Source organism: Cololabis saira, chromosome 9 (assembly GCF_033807715.1).
Source record: "Cololabis saira isolate AMF1-May2022 chromosome 9, fColSai1.1, whole genome shotgun sequence".
NCBI lineage: Eukaryota > Metazoa > Chordata > Actinopteri > Beloniformes > Belonidae > Cololabis > Cololabis saira.
In genome coordinates, this window is record NC_084595.1 from 19,437,246 (window position 1) to 19,453,913 (window position 16,668).

At 43.0% G+C, this 16,668-nt stretch overlaps 1 protein-coding gene across 1 annotated transcript; it reads right to left on the reverse strand.

The window, feature by feature from the left end:
• Positions 1 to 51: 51 nt before the first annotated feature.
• Positions 52 to 9,353, reverse strand: tmem175 (transmembrane protein 175). Its single transcript, XM_061730684.1, has 10 exons — positions 9,084 to 9,353; positions 7,130 to 7,168; positions 6,956 to 7,053; positions 6,282 to 6,333; positions 6,153 to 6,188; positions 5,986 to 6,069; positions 5,745 to 5,909; positions 5,572 to 5,650; positions 4,674 to 4,809; positions 52 to 2,835 (listed from the first exon to the last, which is right to left on the reverse strand). Exons 1-10 carry the CDS (start codon positions 9,249 to 9,251, stop codon positions 2,163 to 2,165), a joined length of 1,530 nt encoding a protein of 509 aa, XP_061586668.1. The 5' UTR covers positions 9,252 to 9,353; the 3' UTR covers positions 52 to 2,162.
• Between the last annotated feature and the right edge of the window lie 7,315 nt (positions 9,354 to 16,668).

Below are 16,668 nucleotides of genomic sequence, written 5' to 3' on the forward strand. Positions count from 1 at the left end.
GTCTTGTTTCTTTACCTTTTCAGGACATTTGTAAAGACACAGAGTTCACGTTTAAGGACTTCAGTTCAGGTTTATTCACAAAACAAAGCTTGACAGTTCTGACATTTAAAAATTACTTTCTACACAATGTGAACAAGCAGATGCTGCGTTTGCAATCGAGCTAAATATTTCCCGCCTCGCTGGAGGAAAAACAAGAAAATCACATTGTTGGAGATGCTAAACGTCTGCTTTTATGGGGTCAAATGAGGAGTTTTCTGTCGGACGGATACCTGGGGGACTCGTTTCTCTGTTAAAATCAAAGAAATGTCCTAACATAATTACTCTTTACAGATATGGACAAAAGAATAAAACCACAACAAAACAGACAAGAATAATGAACAAAAGCAGTGAATTCAACAGAAAACAGAGTCCAAAATATCTACATTCAGTTCCAGCTGCGTCATTCTGTTGCTCATCTTAAAAAAACTAAACTATTAATCACAGCTTTTCTCATCGGGAACCTTTTCTCCATCCGGCAGGTTTCAAGTAAAGTGCTTCTTACACGTGACGTGAGTATATTCTAAGGTTGTAAAACATAAAAACTGGTCCATCACTGCCTCCAGGATTCTGGCATAAAACACTATTTTCAAGTAACATCATTCAAATCTGAAAATCACAATTTATCTGAAACAGACGTGAAAAACATTGAAAAATCAAAAACATTTAACAGTCGTTGCTTTGTGCAAAACATGTTATCATTTAAACCTTAAGTGATTAATTAAATAGTTCAAAGACAACTTATAAAACAAAAACGTATTTTATTTATAAAAAACAAATCTCGATTTAATCCCATATTTAAAGCCACTCTATGTAGCAATACCACATTTGACCACAAGGAGGCAGCGTAGCGCAAGAAAGTACCATATATTCTGGACTATAAGCCGCACCTGTATATAAGCCGCATCCGCTCTATTTAAAAAAAAAAGATATGCAAGCCGCAGATATTTATGTTGTTAAATTAGATATTTACTAGATGTACAGAAGGATTTTGAACTGTAAATGATATACATGTATGTACCTAAATAGATCCTTTCCTAACAGTGTCTTTTAACACGGCAGCAACTTTGCTGATTAAAACTGGACAGAACCAAGAGAAAATAACCAGTATTTATCTATTCATCTGTTTGAAATCTGCTTCTACCTACTTCTATCTGCTAAAGAAGAAGTAGCGTATTCTTCTTTGCATTTATTTTGTCTTACTTTTGATTCTAATTCCGGTTAGAGCGCCCCGAGCGGTGGAAGAAAAATCCCCAGAATAGCCGCACCTTTGTATAAGCCGCATGGTTCAAAACCTATGAAAAAAGTAGCGGCTTATAGTCCAGAAAATACGGTAAATGGCTTTGCTACGAACCGCACACCTGTACCCTCACGTTTACCTGAACCCTCACATTTACGGAGCCGGAAAACAACCCGACTACTGTGTTAGGAAAAGAGATGATGCAACACGCAGGTAAACGCGCCCACGTCCCAAATCTTTTGAATGGTGGTGTTGGTATAAAACTCAAAATGAACATTTATTTTGAGAATTGAGAATTGTTATTGGGTTTGTGGTTGTGATCTATTTTTACTTCTGCAGATTTAAAAGTTTTTTTGACTTGAGACGACATTTAAAGAGGTGAAAGGACATTCCTGTGTGTATTGGACGCAAATTGGAGGAAAAACAGTGAAACTAAGAATTAAATAGCGTCACGTGTTCGCTGCTGGGTTTAAAGTGCTCAACCTTCATGATTAAACTCGGACCTTCTTGCTTTTACATCCTCTCCGGTGCATTTATGACCAAAACAACAGTGAAAACATGTTTCAGTAAGAAATCGCGTCCAGACTTCTTATATTGGACTCACTGAAACTAGGAAGGACATAAACGGATAATGGCTACCTGAATCGCTGCTCCGCTGAGATTCCTCAGCTTCTACGGGATCCATCTCCCACCTTCAGTGCGGCGGACTGCATTTAATCCCATCTCGTGATGTAAAATGAGTTTCATTGAGAGCAAAGCACTTCCGGCGCCGTTTTAAACCCAACCAGGTCAGATCTTGGCATGAACTCGTTCGGGGAGCAACCTTTCCGGCAGTGACGCCCCACCGCGTCGTCTCGTCTCTCACGTGACTGTGGAACCATCACATCTAGGTGACCACGGCGTTGAATGACACGCTCGTTTCATCCCCTTCCTCCTCCACCATCGTTCTCAGATCGCGCCGGTCGGGACAGAAAATGAGCCGGAGCAGCGCGAGCCCGACGCGCACCAGCAGCCTCAGCACTAGGAAGGCGACGGGCACCGTGATCTCCATCAGGTGGAAGATGGAGGCGCTGAACTTGGTCAGGATACACGTGAGGAAGAACGTCCCCAACGCCACGCAGGGGTACAGAGAGAGCTTGGCGAGCATCAGCACGTGCTCTCGGCCGCCGTACCACACGTACGGGTGCAGGGTTTCCCTTTCGCTGTAAAGAGCCACCACCCAAATGGCGAGCTGAAATATGCCGGCGAAGAAGATGATCACGCAGCTAATCTGAATGGCCTCCAACTCGTTCCGGGAGTTACGCGGGAACTCGTGAGTTAGCTGGTAGGCTAAAGGTAAACCTCCCACGAATGCCAGCGAAAAGGTGTTCATCAGGCCCATGAAGCGCGTTGCCTTGGTGACCTGGAGGAACAGGGAGTGATGGACGAACCAGAGGAGTCCGACGGTGGCGAAGGAACCGAAGTAGGCGAGGTACTCGGGGCCGTACTCCTGCAGCGCCGCAATCAGGCTCCCGCCAAACTGCTTCTCCACGACCGCCGGGTCGGGGACGTTGTCCTCGCTTCAAAAAACAAACAAAGCACAGGACATTTTAACACTGTTAGGATTTTATGAAATTGTTAAAAGTATGAGGAGTTTTTTCTATAAGATTGTACACCGATGGTTGCTCTCAGTGCAGAACCACCTCCTGTTTTTATGAGCACACTGATTAGCTGAGTTCTTCTTTAGGTGAGGACGGTGAAGAGGAACGGATGTTTAAGATTGATGGGTCCCATCCTGTTTTTCTATGAGTTTTGGTTGTCGTAGATCTTTGCTGGGTTGGCATGTCGGATTAGAGATAGACAACAGAAAAATATATGGCTGAGAGTGTGACGTGTTTAAGTTTCTTTCACTGCAGTTGGCCTTCCAGATAAGGTTCAACATTGGCTCCTATAACGTACAAAACACCTCCCTTTTTCAGTATAAATATGACTGGATTGATGACCACCGTGTGCATTTTTCTTCTACCTGTGGTTTGAGAAAAGTGTACATCCGGCTGGAAAACATTGTGCATGATATAATAAAAGCTTGCATTAACATTTGATTCTGTTCACTGGTTTTCTTATGGTGCACCAGAAAAACGAACACAAGGCTCTTTCAACTTCTCACACAAAACATTCAAATGCACAAAGGTTCTTGGCATTTCCCCGCCGAGTAGAGAGGTGATGACGGAAACACGGATCTCCGGTCTTCTAGGAAGAAGAACACTCTGATCTGCTCACTGCGTTAGCCTCACAGTGGCACGCTTTAAACCAGTACCGGACGAACCGGAGCAACTGCAGCTGAACGGGCTTCATGTGATGAAGAGAGCCGTTAGAAAAGCTAACTTTGACTGACAGGGGGCCCTGGATAGCTCGGTGGGTTCAGCGGGCGCCATTTACAGAGGCTATCCCCCCCTGCAGGCGCTCTTCATCTCTCTCTCTATACCCATTAGTGACACAAAAAAAAAAAAAAAAAAACTTTGACTGACATGCAGTGGCCGTGTTTTCGGCAGTTTCCTACTCTTAAAAAAAAAAAAAAAAACGCTTAAAACACGGCTGCAGAATCGTTAACACCTGGCATCGACAGGTTTCTCCCATAAAACTGATAACCAATCCTTCAGGGGCGTCGCTAGGGATTTTGGGTCCCATGAAAAGAATCTTTACAGGCCCCTAACACAGCGGCAAAATTATTTGATGCTAGTTTACATACATTTTAATGGTATTTTTGACTATCTGCAGGCGTTGATGCTTCCAAAACAAACAGGACATTGAAAATAAAACATTTGTGATCAATTGTTAGTTAATAACTTAGTGTCTTATTTCATCATCAGCCCCCTCTCAATCATGGGCCCCTGGATCCATCTCCGTTACCCCCCCCCCTTTTCGGGGTCCCACCCTGGGATCAACAGGTTTCTACTATAAAACTGAAGCGTGGTTTGTTCCTCTGCCTATGTTTGATTTGTTGCCTTACTGACAAAGAACCAGAACCTCTGCGTCTAAATCTAATCCAGAGAAATCAACTAACAGCGTTTTCACGGCACGTGAAGGAACCGATCTTTCCCCAATTTCAATTTCGTTTTAAACAAGGTTCATCAGCTACTTCGGTCTTTAACAGGTGACTTTTAGTTCCAGGTTTCACATCCTAAAACAGAAATAAAGCAACATTGTTCCCTTTTAAATTCATAATTATAAACGGTTTTTTTTCTTGATACAACACCCCAGTGAGCCGGTCCTCTTGATTCTGCCGTCTTAATAACAAAGATGGGCTGAAAATCGTCCGTTTCCAGTCGCCAATATATCGACTGTTGTATTTAGAGAATGATTTAATGTCAAAGTAGTAAAACATTTAAATAAACAAAGAATGTGAAGTGAAACCAACCATATGTCCAGGATGAGCAGCGTCGCCACGATGGCGTAAACCCCGTCACTGAAAGCCTCCACTCGCTCCTTGCTGAGCGGCTCGTTGGGCAGGTAGCTGTAGAACATCATGGAGTCCGGCGTCTCCTCCACCTGACCTGCAACGGGTGAGAGGAGAAGGTCAGAGAGGGGGTCCTTCTGGCTGCAGGGACCGACGGGCCCCTGCGGGAACCTTATATAACCTTATTTTGCTCCAAAAAAGAGCAATCAGAGTTATCAACAGAGCTGATTATCAGGAACCAACAAATACATTATTTATTAATTGTCAGATGCTCTAATGAACTTGTCGATTTCAAAATATCACAGTTGATGTACAAGGCTTATAATAATCTGTTGCCACACTGTAGCCAGAAGCTGTTTCAGCAAAGACAAAGTGTATATGAACTGAGAGGAAGCTGTATGTTCACAAAAACAAAGAACAGAGTGGATGTCAAACATAGATGTGTTTCAGTTTATCGGGTTAATCTGTGCAATGTTTTGGAAATGGAAATTAAAGAGTGCAGTACATACCAAATATTTAAAAAAAATATTGAAGAACAAGATGGTCATTAAGTGTGATCATATTGTAGTGTTTATGTAAGTGTCAGAACTTAAATAGATAATTCTTTTAATTGATTTACTGCTCTGTATCGGTATATGTAGGAGCTGACAGAAATTGATTATAAAAAGGGTAATAAGCCAAGCTTCAGCCTACACCTTTTCCGGTGTTGTTTTGTTTATATATTTTGGTCTAATGCAATATTAGCATTAACTTCATGTTTTTTTTCTATCTGAATTCTTAATTTTGAAATGACCGAAATAAACAAACAAACCACCAAACCTACCGGTCCCCGCGGGAACCGATGGGCCCCTGCACTCACCTATCGCTTTGCTGCGACACCACTTCAGGCACTGGGACATGTAGGGCAGGAAAATGACGACCGCCAGGAGGACGTAAGACTGAAAGAGAAGATAAAAACAGTTCTTCTTTCGTTCCCTGAAAGATATTTTATTTGACCCATCTGATCAGAGAGTTGACGTCGAATCCACCGACCAGCTGGAAGAAGATGAAGGAGAAGATGCTGGCGAAGAAGCACATGACGGGGACCCTCATGATGACTTTGAGGATGTGCCGTTTGTAGTAGGTCCGGTTCTCTGAGATCTGGATCTGCTCGCTCAGCAGGAAGGGCCGGCTGAAGGCGTACATCACGATCACCGACTGCAGGAGCGGAAAGACGCTGATTACACAAACAGAGAGAGGGTTTGAGCTCGAGAAAACGTGTTAGCTGCCTCACCTGAATGATCCCCATCACCATCACACAACCACAAAACAGTAAAATGCCGAGGATGTTCTCGGGGAAGGTGGCCATCAGAGAAAACTGCAGAAAGAAGACGAGGAGGACAGTCGGTTTGGACATTTGTTCACTCAAACTGAAGCGTGAAGAGTTTGCGTCATACTCACGGTGTAGGGCAGGAAGGTTATCAGCATCATGCAGGCCTGAAACAACGAACAAGGAAACACCCTGGAAGTCATCTACATGAAGCCAGCTATTAATTAACAGTGACTGAGACGGGGATCCAGTAAACTCACGAGGTTCAGCAGCGCCAGGCAGTCGTCGATGCGCACGATCACCTGAAATAACCTGTGGAAATCAAATGAAACCTTAAAACGGCTGCAGTGACAACACAAAACTCGGCTGCAGATGAGGGGAAGGGGTTCACAACAACCTTGTTACAACCAAAAACGTAACAACGGCCAATAACGTAATAACTGCCAATAATGTAATAATTTTGCCCATTTCAAGTGTAATAAAGCCAATAGTGTAATAATGTGCCAATAATGTAATAAAACTTTTGAGTCAATAACGTAATAACTTTTTCAGAAAGGGACATTTCAGAAAGATTAAAATAAAAAGATACTTCGTTATATCAGCTAATAATTTTTTGCAGTTATTTGACTTAATTTTTTTATAGAGACAAAAAAACATTTGAAAATCATTTAAAAAACATTGGAAAGATCATTTTTCTCCACTTACAACAGTGTATATGATATTTAAACAGTAAAAGAATGACATTAACCAAGAGAAACACTGTTTTGTCAATTGTATCTATGTAAAAAATAATATTTGAAATTTCTACTTTTGGGATGTCATTCATTTTTAGATAATCAATATCTAATTTCACGCCAAAAGGTTTGAGAGACAGGACACAATAGAAACATATGATCAAGTGATTCTTCAGATTCATTACAGGGTTCACAACAACCTGATGTGAGCGGCCCACGCGACCGTGACAATGACGAAGGTCATCAAGTAAACGGCGATCTTAGTGGTCAGCAGCAGCTGCACGCTCTGCCTCAGCTCCTGCACGAGCACAAACAACCACACTTCAGTTAAACCGTCATTAAACGTCAGATGAGATGACGTCATCGAGCGTTACCTCGCTGTCTTCCACTTTGGTGTGAGCGACAGGTAAGATCTGCAGACAAAAGAGATGGAATTAAGAGAATAAACAAATTTTTATTTTTATTTTTTAAACCACGTCAGGTCAAATTAACAAACTTTGAATACTGAATTAAAAGTGTCTGATCAAACACTTTACAGCTGGACGTTAGTGCATACCTGTCAAGTTTTGGATTTAAAAATACGGGAAATGCTCCGCCGCTGTCCCACCAGCCCAACCTAGGTCCAGTATCTTACATTTTAAGACAGATTTACGAGAAATCCAAAAGAACTAGCTGTCAACCACTTACAAACTACAATTATGTGCTCAGAATCTTGTTGACACTGAAATGCTGTGGACATTCCTGTGTATGCAATTCTTATAATAGAGCCTCAATGAAAACACAAAAGTGAATTAAAGTACACTTATTTATTTTTAATATTTTCAGTTTATATACACATTGATTGTCTTCAAGTGAAACATTTACATCTTCTTTTTATCTGTCATTTTCACTCATGTGGCAGTTACAAATCTTTACGAAATCGTAACCGAGCCCCATCCTGCTCCTCTTTAGAAAGTAAATTCAGTATTTAGGGAAAATGTTTAAACGAAGTCTTTGCTTTTTGGGCAGAAATGTCTTCACTCTCGTTACATCCATCCATCTCTGATTTATTGTTCCGACTTTGCTCCCCTTGTCACCACAAAGCTCGCGAGATCTGCCACCCAGGCTACAGCAGGGGGCAGTTCTCGCGAGGCCGTGCAGCTTCTGTGATTCTGAAATTAAAACTACTGATCACCTGTTTTTTGATTGCCTGTAGACTGTAACATTCTGGCAAGACTGGCTGTCGACAAAAATTCAACCACGCAATCCTCTCACAAGAGAAAACATACAGTAGTGTTTGGTATTAACATGAACGACAATAAGTGTGACCTGATATTGAACAATCTAATTCTCCTTTCAAAATTCTTTATTCACACATCTATATGGAGGAAAAGGAAACCCCTCTTTTCTGTGTTTAAAAAAGACCTTAGGGACAATCATCTCAATGCTTTGAAAATAATGAGGAAAAAAACTGCATCCTCAGAGCATATGAAGAACTGAAAATATTTGAGGACCCCTAATGTGATATTATTTCTTATCATTTATTTTATGTCTGAATTTATTTTATTTATTTATGTTCATTATAATTTTCAATATTTTGTTTATCTTCTATGTGCCTTGTGCATACCTGTCAAGTTTTGGATTTAAAAATAGGGGGAATTTTCCGCTACTGTCCCACCAGCCCAACCAAGGTCCAGTATCTTACATTTTAAGACAGATTTACAAGAAATTTAAAATATCTACCTGTCAACCACTTACAAACTACAATTATGTGCTCAGAACCTGATAGTTCTACCTTTGTTGACACTGAAATGCTGTGGACATTCCTATGTATGTAATTCCTATAGCAGAGCCTAAATGAAAACACAAAGGGGAATGAAAGCACACTTATTTATTTTTAATATTTTCAGTTAATAAATATACACATTCATTGTCTTCAAGTGAAACTGACATTCACTGACTGATGACACATACGCATGTTTCTGTATCTCCTATTTATGAAAGTAAATTCAGTTTCCCATTTTTAGAGATATTTACACCAAGTCTTCTTCTTTTTGGTAGAAATGTCTTCTCTCTGGTTTCATCCATCCATCTCTGATTTGTTGTTCGGAGTTTTGTTCCCGTTGTAACCTCGCGAGAACTGCCCCCCCTCCCAGGGTCCAGCCGTTAATATTATAGATCCATGGGTCCAGCAGGTGGCAGTTCTCGCGAGGCTAGTGACAACTCAGTTTGCTGTTTAAAAATTATTATATTATAAAACGGGAAGTTTCAACATTATTGAGTCACTGAAATTAAAATGATAGAGAAGAGTTTAAAGACACACAGCAGTATTGTTGCTCGTCCTCCTACCATGACTGTGGCGATGATGGAGATGAGGGCATCGCTGTAGGCCAGCAGTCTGTGTGAGGACTGGGTGCTGCTGCGCGGGGACGCGCACCGCGGGGACGCGCTGCGGCTCTTCTCCATCTCCTCCTCGACGTGGTGCTCGATGATGTTGCTGTCGTCGTTTTCTCCCATCGTGGGGAGCCACGGGACCGTGGGAGAGGGAGAGGTGGTGGGAACCACGCCGAGGACCGAGCTGCTTCACTAGCGGCGGAATAACAGCTGACTGTGGGCGGGGAAACATGAGGAAGTGGGCGGGGAAACAGGAAGCAGCAGACCAGAGCAGTGGATAAAACCATAAAACCATAGACATATGTATATATAAAGGACTCGAGTTGTAAAAAAAAATCAGGGGGGATGGTGCATTTTATTATATGGGGACAGATAATTTGTGCTGATTACAAATAATATAATATATTACAAATAACAGAACTGACCAAAACACCTGCAGAAATACTGCAGGAATGACATAGCAGCAGTTAAATGCAACCTTCTATAAGCTGTAAATATCCACTGGGCTTACATCAAATACATCAAAACACAACAATAAAAAACAGTTTTCTGAACTTATCAATATGACTCTGTCCTTCACAGGATAAGTAAAATGGCTCACTGCAAAAACTCAAAATCTTAACAAGAAAATTTGTCTCATTTCTAGCTAAAATGTCTCATTTTAATAAAAAAATCTCATTACACTTAAAACAAGACTCATCACTGGAAAAAACAACAATTTTCAGCTGTTTCAAGTAGATTTTCACTTAAAATAAGTAGAAAAAAGAAAGATTTTTTCTCTTGTAATGAGAAGATAAATCTTGTCCCACTGGCAGATTTTCCTACTTATTTCAAGTGAAAATGTACTTGAAACAGGTGAAAATTGTCAAATAAATTATTTTTCTGGTGTTATTTTTCTGGTGATGAGTCTAAATGTTGAAATAGCAGTAAAACCACATTCATTGATGAAATGACATAAGGGATGGAAAGGAGGGATGGCAGTTTTACAGGGGGGTGATTTTGACCGTTTTTATTTCAGGGGGGATGCCATCCCCACTCATCCCCCTCAACTCCAGTACTGAGTATAGGCGATGCGAAGTTTGCAACCTGGAAAAGATGCAAACGTAGGACCTCTGGATGACGCCTTTATCCAAAAAACACGCAAAAAATAAAAAATATTGAATTCCTTTCAAATATTTGTTATGTATTCTTCATTTCAATAATGATAATTCAATAATGTTGAACATGATTTCTCCATGTACATGACCAGTTTTTAGAAAAAAAAATTAAAAAAAAAAGCCACAATAGGGCAGATAATTTGTACATATCACTTTCCCACCAATCGAGAATCACAGTATGATGAAAAGATTGATGTAAAAAAAACTCAATTTTAACTCCTTTTATTTATTCTTTACTAGGAATGGACTGATTTCTTGAAGTAGTTAATAATAATTAATAGTTAATAATAATAACAAGTTAATAATGGGAGGAAACCCAAAACTTTTACTGAAAGTGAACATAAACCTCTGCGATGCTCTTCATCTATAATAATAATACATTGTAATATATGTGTATATTTGTAAAGCACTTTTCATAAAATAATCTCAAAGTTCTACAGATACCAGCAAACAAAATAAACAAAAAGGAATAAAATCAAGACACAAAAAAACAAAAGTAAAAGCATAAAAGCACAGAGACAATAGAAACATCTATAAAAGACCAGGGAAAGATTTAAATTCAATTGAATTCAATTTTATTGATATAAATCATATAAATTATATATATCTAATACAACAAAAATTGTCTCTAGGATCTTTCCAGAGACCCAGAACATGAACATAAACCCCTGAGCAATTATTACATAAAAAATGGCAGGTAAAAACTCCCCTAGTGGGAGAAAAACCTTAAGCCAAACAGTGGCAAGGAAAAACTCCCCTTTACCCTGCATTCACACTGAAAGCGTCAAAAATCTCCTGACACCAGCATCGCGCTGCTTGGTGGATTCACACTGAAAGCTGCATGTACTGTCGACACCTGCAGTGAGCGGGACTAAAGCTGCACTGCAGAACTGGAGGGAACAAAGTGTATATAGTCTACACATATTAATATATAGCTGCACATCTTCAGTTTCCTATTTCAACATAGATCACACTTTGGGAAGCCTTCTTTATATTTTGTCGTTATTTCTGCATAAATAAGAGTGAGTTTGATGCTCCTTAACCAGGTCAGCAACCATCGTTGGTCCCAGTGAAACTGCAGTCTGTCTGCGGTGAACACTGACACACCGGGTCGGAGCGGATTTGGTCATGATGTTTAAACTGTGTTTTGTGATTAATAAGCACGGTTTTTAATTATTCTGCGTTGGATCGATGTAGCAAATAAAATCGTTCGGAGCATACAGCTCCTCAACCATTAGTTACGTGTTTCACATGAGCAGTTCAGGTAAAAGCGTCTAGAGACAACATCTGTTGTATTAGACGCTATACAAATAAAATTGAATTGAGGGGGCCTGCGGAAAGTGGCCATCCAAGACCAGAGGGGCGCCCCGCTGCAGAGGCAGCGGGGGAGACCGGAGACGGGCCCAGAGAGAGGGAACCCCCCAACAGGGCGATACCCGCGCGGGCCCGACAACGGAGGGCCCCAGACCCAGGCATCCCATTCATTCATCCATTCACCTATCCGATACCTATACTAATAATAAGATATACTATACATAATAATAATAGTAATAATTATAATAAATAATAATAATAACCATCTTTGTATAATATAATATTGATAAATTATTAAGTTTTGTTGTCCTGCCAATGGAGGCTCAAATCCTCCATGGCAGGACCCTTCCACACTGCATTCTTACCAACACAGACACACAGTCACGCACCGTTTCCCCCTCCCCGGGGGGGTCCAGCACCGCCAGAAGGCACCCCAGGCTGCACGGTGAGCCCCGCCAGGCCCGGGCATCACGACCCACCTATCCCAGGCCGGCGAGGGAACGCAGGTGATGTGGGACCCCCTCCTAACCCTGGTGTTGAGTGCATGTGATTAATGCCATAAAAACAGGGAGGGGGAGGGCCAAGTATCGATTTGACATCGACCCCCCCCTCCCGAACTACGTGTCCTTGTCAAATGTATTTATTAAGTGTTGAATGTGCAGTGTCTACATTGCTGTTACAACCGTGAGGCGGGGAGTGCCGGGCCACGCGGGACAATGCCCCCCACGACCCGGACCCCCCGCCCCTTCGCCTATGTGCGTATGAATCGTGTAGGGGGGGAAGGAGGGGGAGAAGAGGCCGAAGCCAGGAAGCAGGACCAGCAGAGCCGGCCCCGGTAAGACACCCACGTTCCCCCACCGGCCATCCAGTAGACGGGGGCCGGCCCTCCAAGCCGGGCCAGGGCCCCACCGTACCTCCACGGGCGCCCCCGGCACCGCCGGAGCCCCCAGACGGAGGGGGAAACGGTCCAACATCCCCCCATTCATACTGACAACATAAGACATAGACACCTGGGAATGGTGCCACCTCGGGGAGGCCCGATCCCCGGACCCGGCCCCACCCCCCCCCGGCGGACACCCCAAGGGTCACGGAGTCCCCACAAACGCAGGGGCAAGCGGCCCCCGCCCAGCGACGGAGGACCAAGGCAGCAATGCTTATGACGCCCGTGACGTTTTCAGTGTGAATGCAGGGTTATGAGGGAAGAAACCTTGAGCAGGACCAGGCTCATAAGGGGGGGCCCTCCTGCCGAAGGCCAGACTGGGGTGGTCGGGGACGTCAGCAGCACACAGCAGACATCCACACAGGCAGGTGGAAGCAGCAGCAGGATGACCAGAGGGGGGACTGCAGGCAGGTGGAAGCAGCAGCGGGATGACCAGAGGGGGGACCGCAGGCAGGTGGAAGCAGCAGCGGGATGACCAGAGGGGGGACCGCAGGCCAGCACGCAGCTCCTGTAGCTCCTGCCTGCAAATATGCACAAAAGAGAAAAAAGGGGGCCAGCACAAGAAACTACAGGAACGATGGACAAAAATGATGGCTGTGAGATACTTATAATAAATAAAAATGGAAATGGAGAATAGAGGAAGAGGAGAAGAGAGGGGAAAAGAAGAAGGGTGAGAGGCACCGCCCAGTGGATCACTTCCTGAACAGAAAAGTCTTCGGCCCCTTTTTAAAAGTGTCCACAGACTGGGGTGGACGTCGGTGTTCAGGGAGGGAGTTCCAGATGTGGGTGTTCAGGGAGGGAGTTCCAGATGTGGGTGTTCAGGGAGGGAGTTCCAGATGTGGGGGCAGCGGAGCAGAAGCCTCGGCCTCCCATGGAGTCGTGGGGGAGGTGGTTGGTGTTTTGTGAGCAGAGGTTACGGGTGGATGAGTGAGGGGCAGTGTTGTGCTAGTTACTGAAAAATAGTAACTAGTTACTGTTACTAGTTACTTCATTAAAAAGTAACTCGGTTAGTAACTCTGTTACTTAGACCAACAAAAACAACAAACAAGCTGAGAATGGCCAATGAGCTTCAGCGAGCAGCTCAAGAACGGGACCCTTTGATGAATCGTTCATTACATTCTCAGATATAATCCATGGTGGCATGTCGGTTTATCAGAATCTTTTTGCCCAGAAGAAAAAAGAACGACAACAACGACCCATAAATATTTTCTTCTTTCGAAAAAACACACCTGCACCGCGGGCTTTAGGAGAAAAAGACGCTACAGAGTCAGGATGCAGCGGCTCAGAAGAGCAGTGAAATACGTGCGAGGCGGTGCTGATCTCCGCAATTTGAAGCCTTTTATAATAATTGTAAATAAAAAATCACTTATCACGGATTCTTTTTGGAACGTAACCCTCGCGAAAAACGAGGGATTACTGTAATGACAATATATCCACGTTGCAAAACTCTCCTTGCTCTCTTGGCTCGCCATGACCGCTCATGTTTTTGAATGCACACACTACGTTTCCTCCGGTCTCCGCGTGCGGGGAAAAAAAGCTTCACTGTAGCCAGAAATAAGGGAGTAACGCACCTTTTGGTAACGGTAATTGCGTTACTGAATTAAAAAAGTAATGTGTTAGAGTATTAGTTACCGCCAAAACTAACAGCATTACTGTAATGCGTTACTAAATAACGCGTAGGTCCCGACACTGGTGAGCGGTAACGAGGTCTTTGAGGTATTGAGGGACATTGCTGTAGATGCAGAGGCGGGTGATGAGGGAAATCTTGTATTGGATTCTTGAGGTTATGAGAAGCCAGTGTAGGTTCTGAAGAATAGGGGTGATATGGTCGTATATACGAGTTTTCATCAGAGTTCGGGCAGCACAGTTCTGAATGAATTGAAGTTTCCAGAGGTGTTTGTTGGGGATACCGATGAGCAGGCTGTTACAGTATTCGAGCCTGGAGGAGATTAGTTGCGTGGACGAGTTTTTCTGCATCGGAGAAAGTGAGGAAGGGGCGGAGTTTAGATATGCTCCTTATGTGGAAAAAGCAAGTTTTGTACAGATGTTTGATGTGGTTTACAAAGGTAAGTTTTGGGTCCAGCTTCACACCGAGGTTGGTAACAGAGGTAGAGAGGGGGATGTCTTGACCGGAGAAGGAGATGGTGGTTATGGGTGATGACTGGACCTGGTGAGGGGTGCCAGTTTGTATGGCTTCGGTTTTGGAACTGTTCAATTTTGTTTCGTCAATCTTGTTTTTGCTGTTTACTTGGTGACAACCCGGTTGCTTTTGCACTCAATCTTGGACTGTGTTCTTGTGCTTGTACTGACGCAGACATGCCGGGGTGAGGAACTTCTTAAATTGTCTCCACAGTGAAGGATTATATACCATTTTGGTGTCCTCTTTTATAACAGCATCCTTCGGTTCAGGGAGTCCTTCAATTACTTCAAATTGTTTCAAATTCTCAGTAATTACTGACCCGTTATTCCTTCTTGGTCTCTGCTTCTTTGCTTCTTGCTCAGAAACCCCATCGTGTTCGGAGACCAATGCTGTTTCAGTGACCTTTTCATTGGCCCCCACCAGCTCAGAAACCTCTGGTTCTGCAACTCCTACTTTTATTGCCAACTCTTGCAAAATCATCAAGTCTGGTGTTGGTATACCATCTTCTGATTGAGGTAGGTATTCAATGACCTGATTAACGTTCTCAGATTTTTCGGACTTCTTCTTTCTGCGCTTACGCTTCTTTGCTTTTTGTCCACCAACCCCATCCTGTTCGGAGACCAATGCTGTTTCAGGGGATGGTACCGGTTTGGACAACTCTTCTGGTTCAGGGTCTCCCACTTTTGCAGCACGGACCTCAGACTGATCACTTTTTTCAGTTTTCAGTTCTAACATCTTGTTATTCTCGGGTCCAGGCTCTGCTGGTGACGCTTTCTCTATTTCTAGTTGAGAAATATCTTCTGGTTTGGAGACCAATTCCTCTTCATTGGCCCCCACCAGCTCAGAGACGCCCTCTGGTTCTGCAACTCCTACTTTTATTGCCAACTCTTGCAAAATCATCAAGTCTGGTGTTGGTATACCATCTTCTGATTGAGGTAGGTATTCAATGACCTGATTCACGTTCTCAGATTTTCCTGACTTCTTCTTTCTGCGCCTACGCTTCTTGGCTTTTTGTCCAGCAACCCCATCCTGTTTAGAGACCAATGCTGTTTCAGGGGTTGGTACCGGTTTGGACAACTCTTCTGGTTCAGGGTCTCCCACTTTTGCAGCCAAGTTATCACCGACCTCCGGCTGGTTACTTTCTTCGGTGAGTTCTACATCAATCACCAAGTCTGCTGTTGGTAAACCATCTTCAGGTTGATTTGCATCGTCCGATTGCTCTGGCTTTTTCTTTTTTCTGTGTCTACGCTTCTTGGCTTTTTGTTCAGAAACTTCAGAAACCAATTGCGATTCAGTGGTCATTTTCAGCTCAGAGACCTCTTCTGGGCCTGACACCCCCACGTTTCCAGCAAAGTCTTGGTTAAGCTCATTGTTGCTTTTTTCTACAACAACTTCTAACATCTTGTCTTTGCTGTGTTCAGGCTCCGTTGGTGATGATTTCTCAGCTTCTTGTTCAGACACCCTCTCTGGTTCTGAAGGTTCTGATACATTTTCCAAAGAAGCATTGTCAGTTTGTGATGAGACACTTATCATTTCTGAGATGTTTTCTGTTGCAGAAGACTCAGACGTTTCCAGGGCAAATTTCAATTCCTCTGTGAGCTCTGCAAACTTGAACTGTACACTCGATTTCAATGTTTCCTGTGCCTCCAGTTTAGATATCAGATCAAGATGTGAGTTTGTTTCTTCTTCCAGTTGCTTTTTTAATTTTTCTATTTCATCAAGGACCAACTTATGGGCCTCTTCCTGCTTGGACTTAACTTCACCGTCTTTTTCAAGCGTTTTGGACGACTGAACTAAATCCTCAATAATGCCTTTGCAATGATTGAGTTCTCCTTTACAGACCAGTGTGAGCTGGCGTTCAGCCTCCAAACGAGTTTCAGCGTCTTTGATTTTTTTCACATATACAAGGGAATCTTTCTCTGCTGATTCCTTAAAGTATTTTTCTTGAGCAAGAAAGAAATCCTTTTTCTCCAGCTTTACCTTAAACAT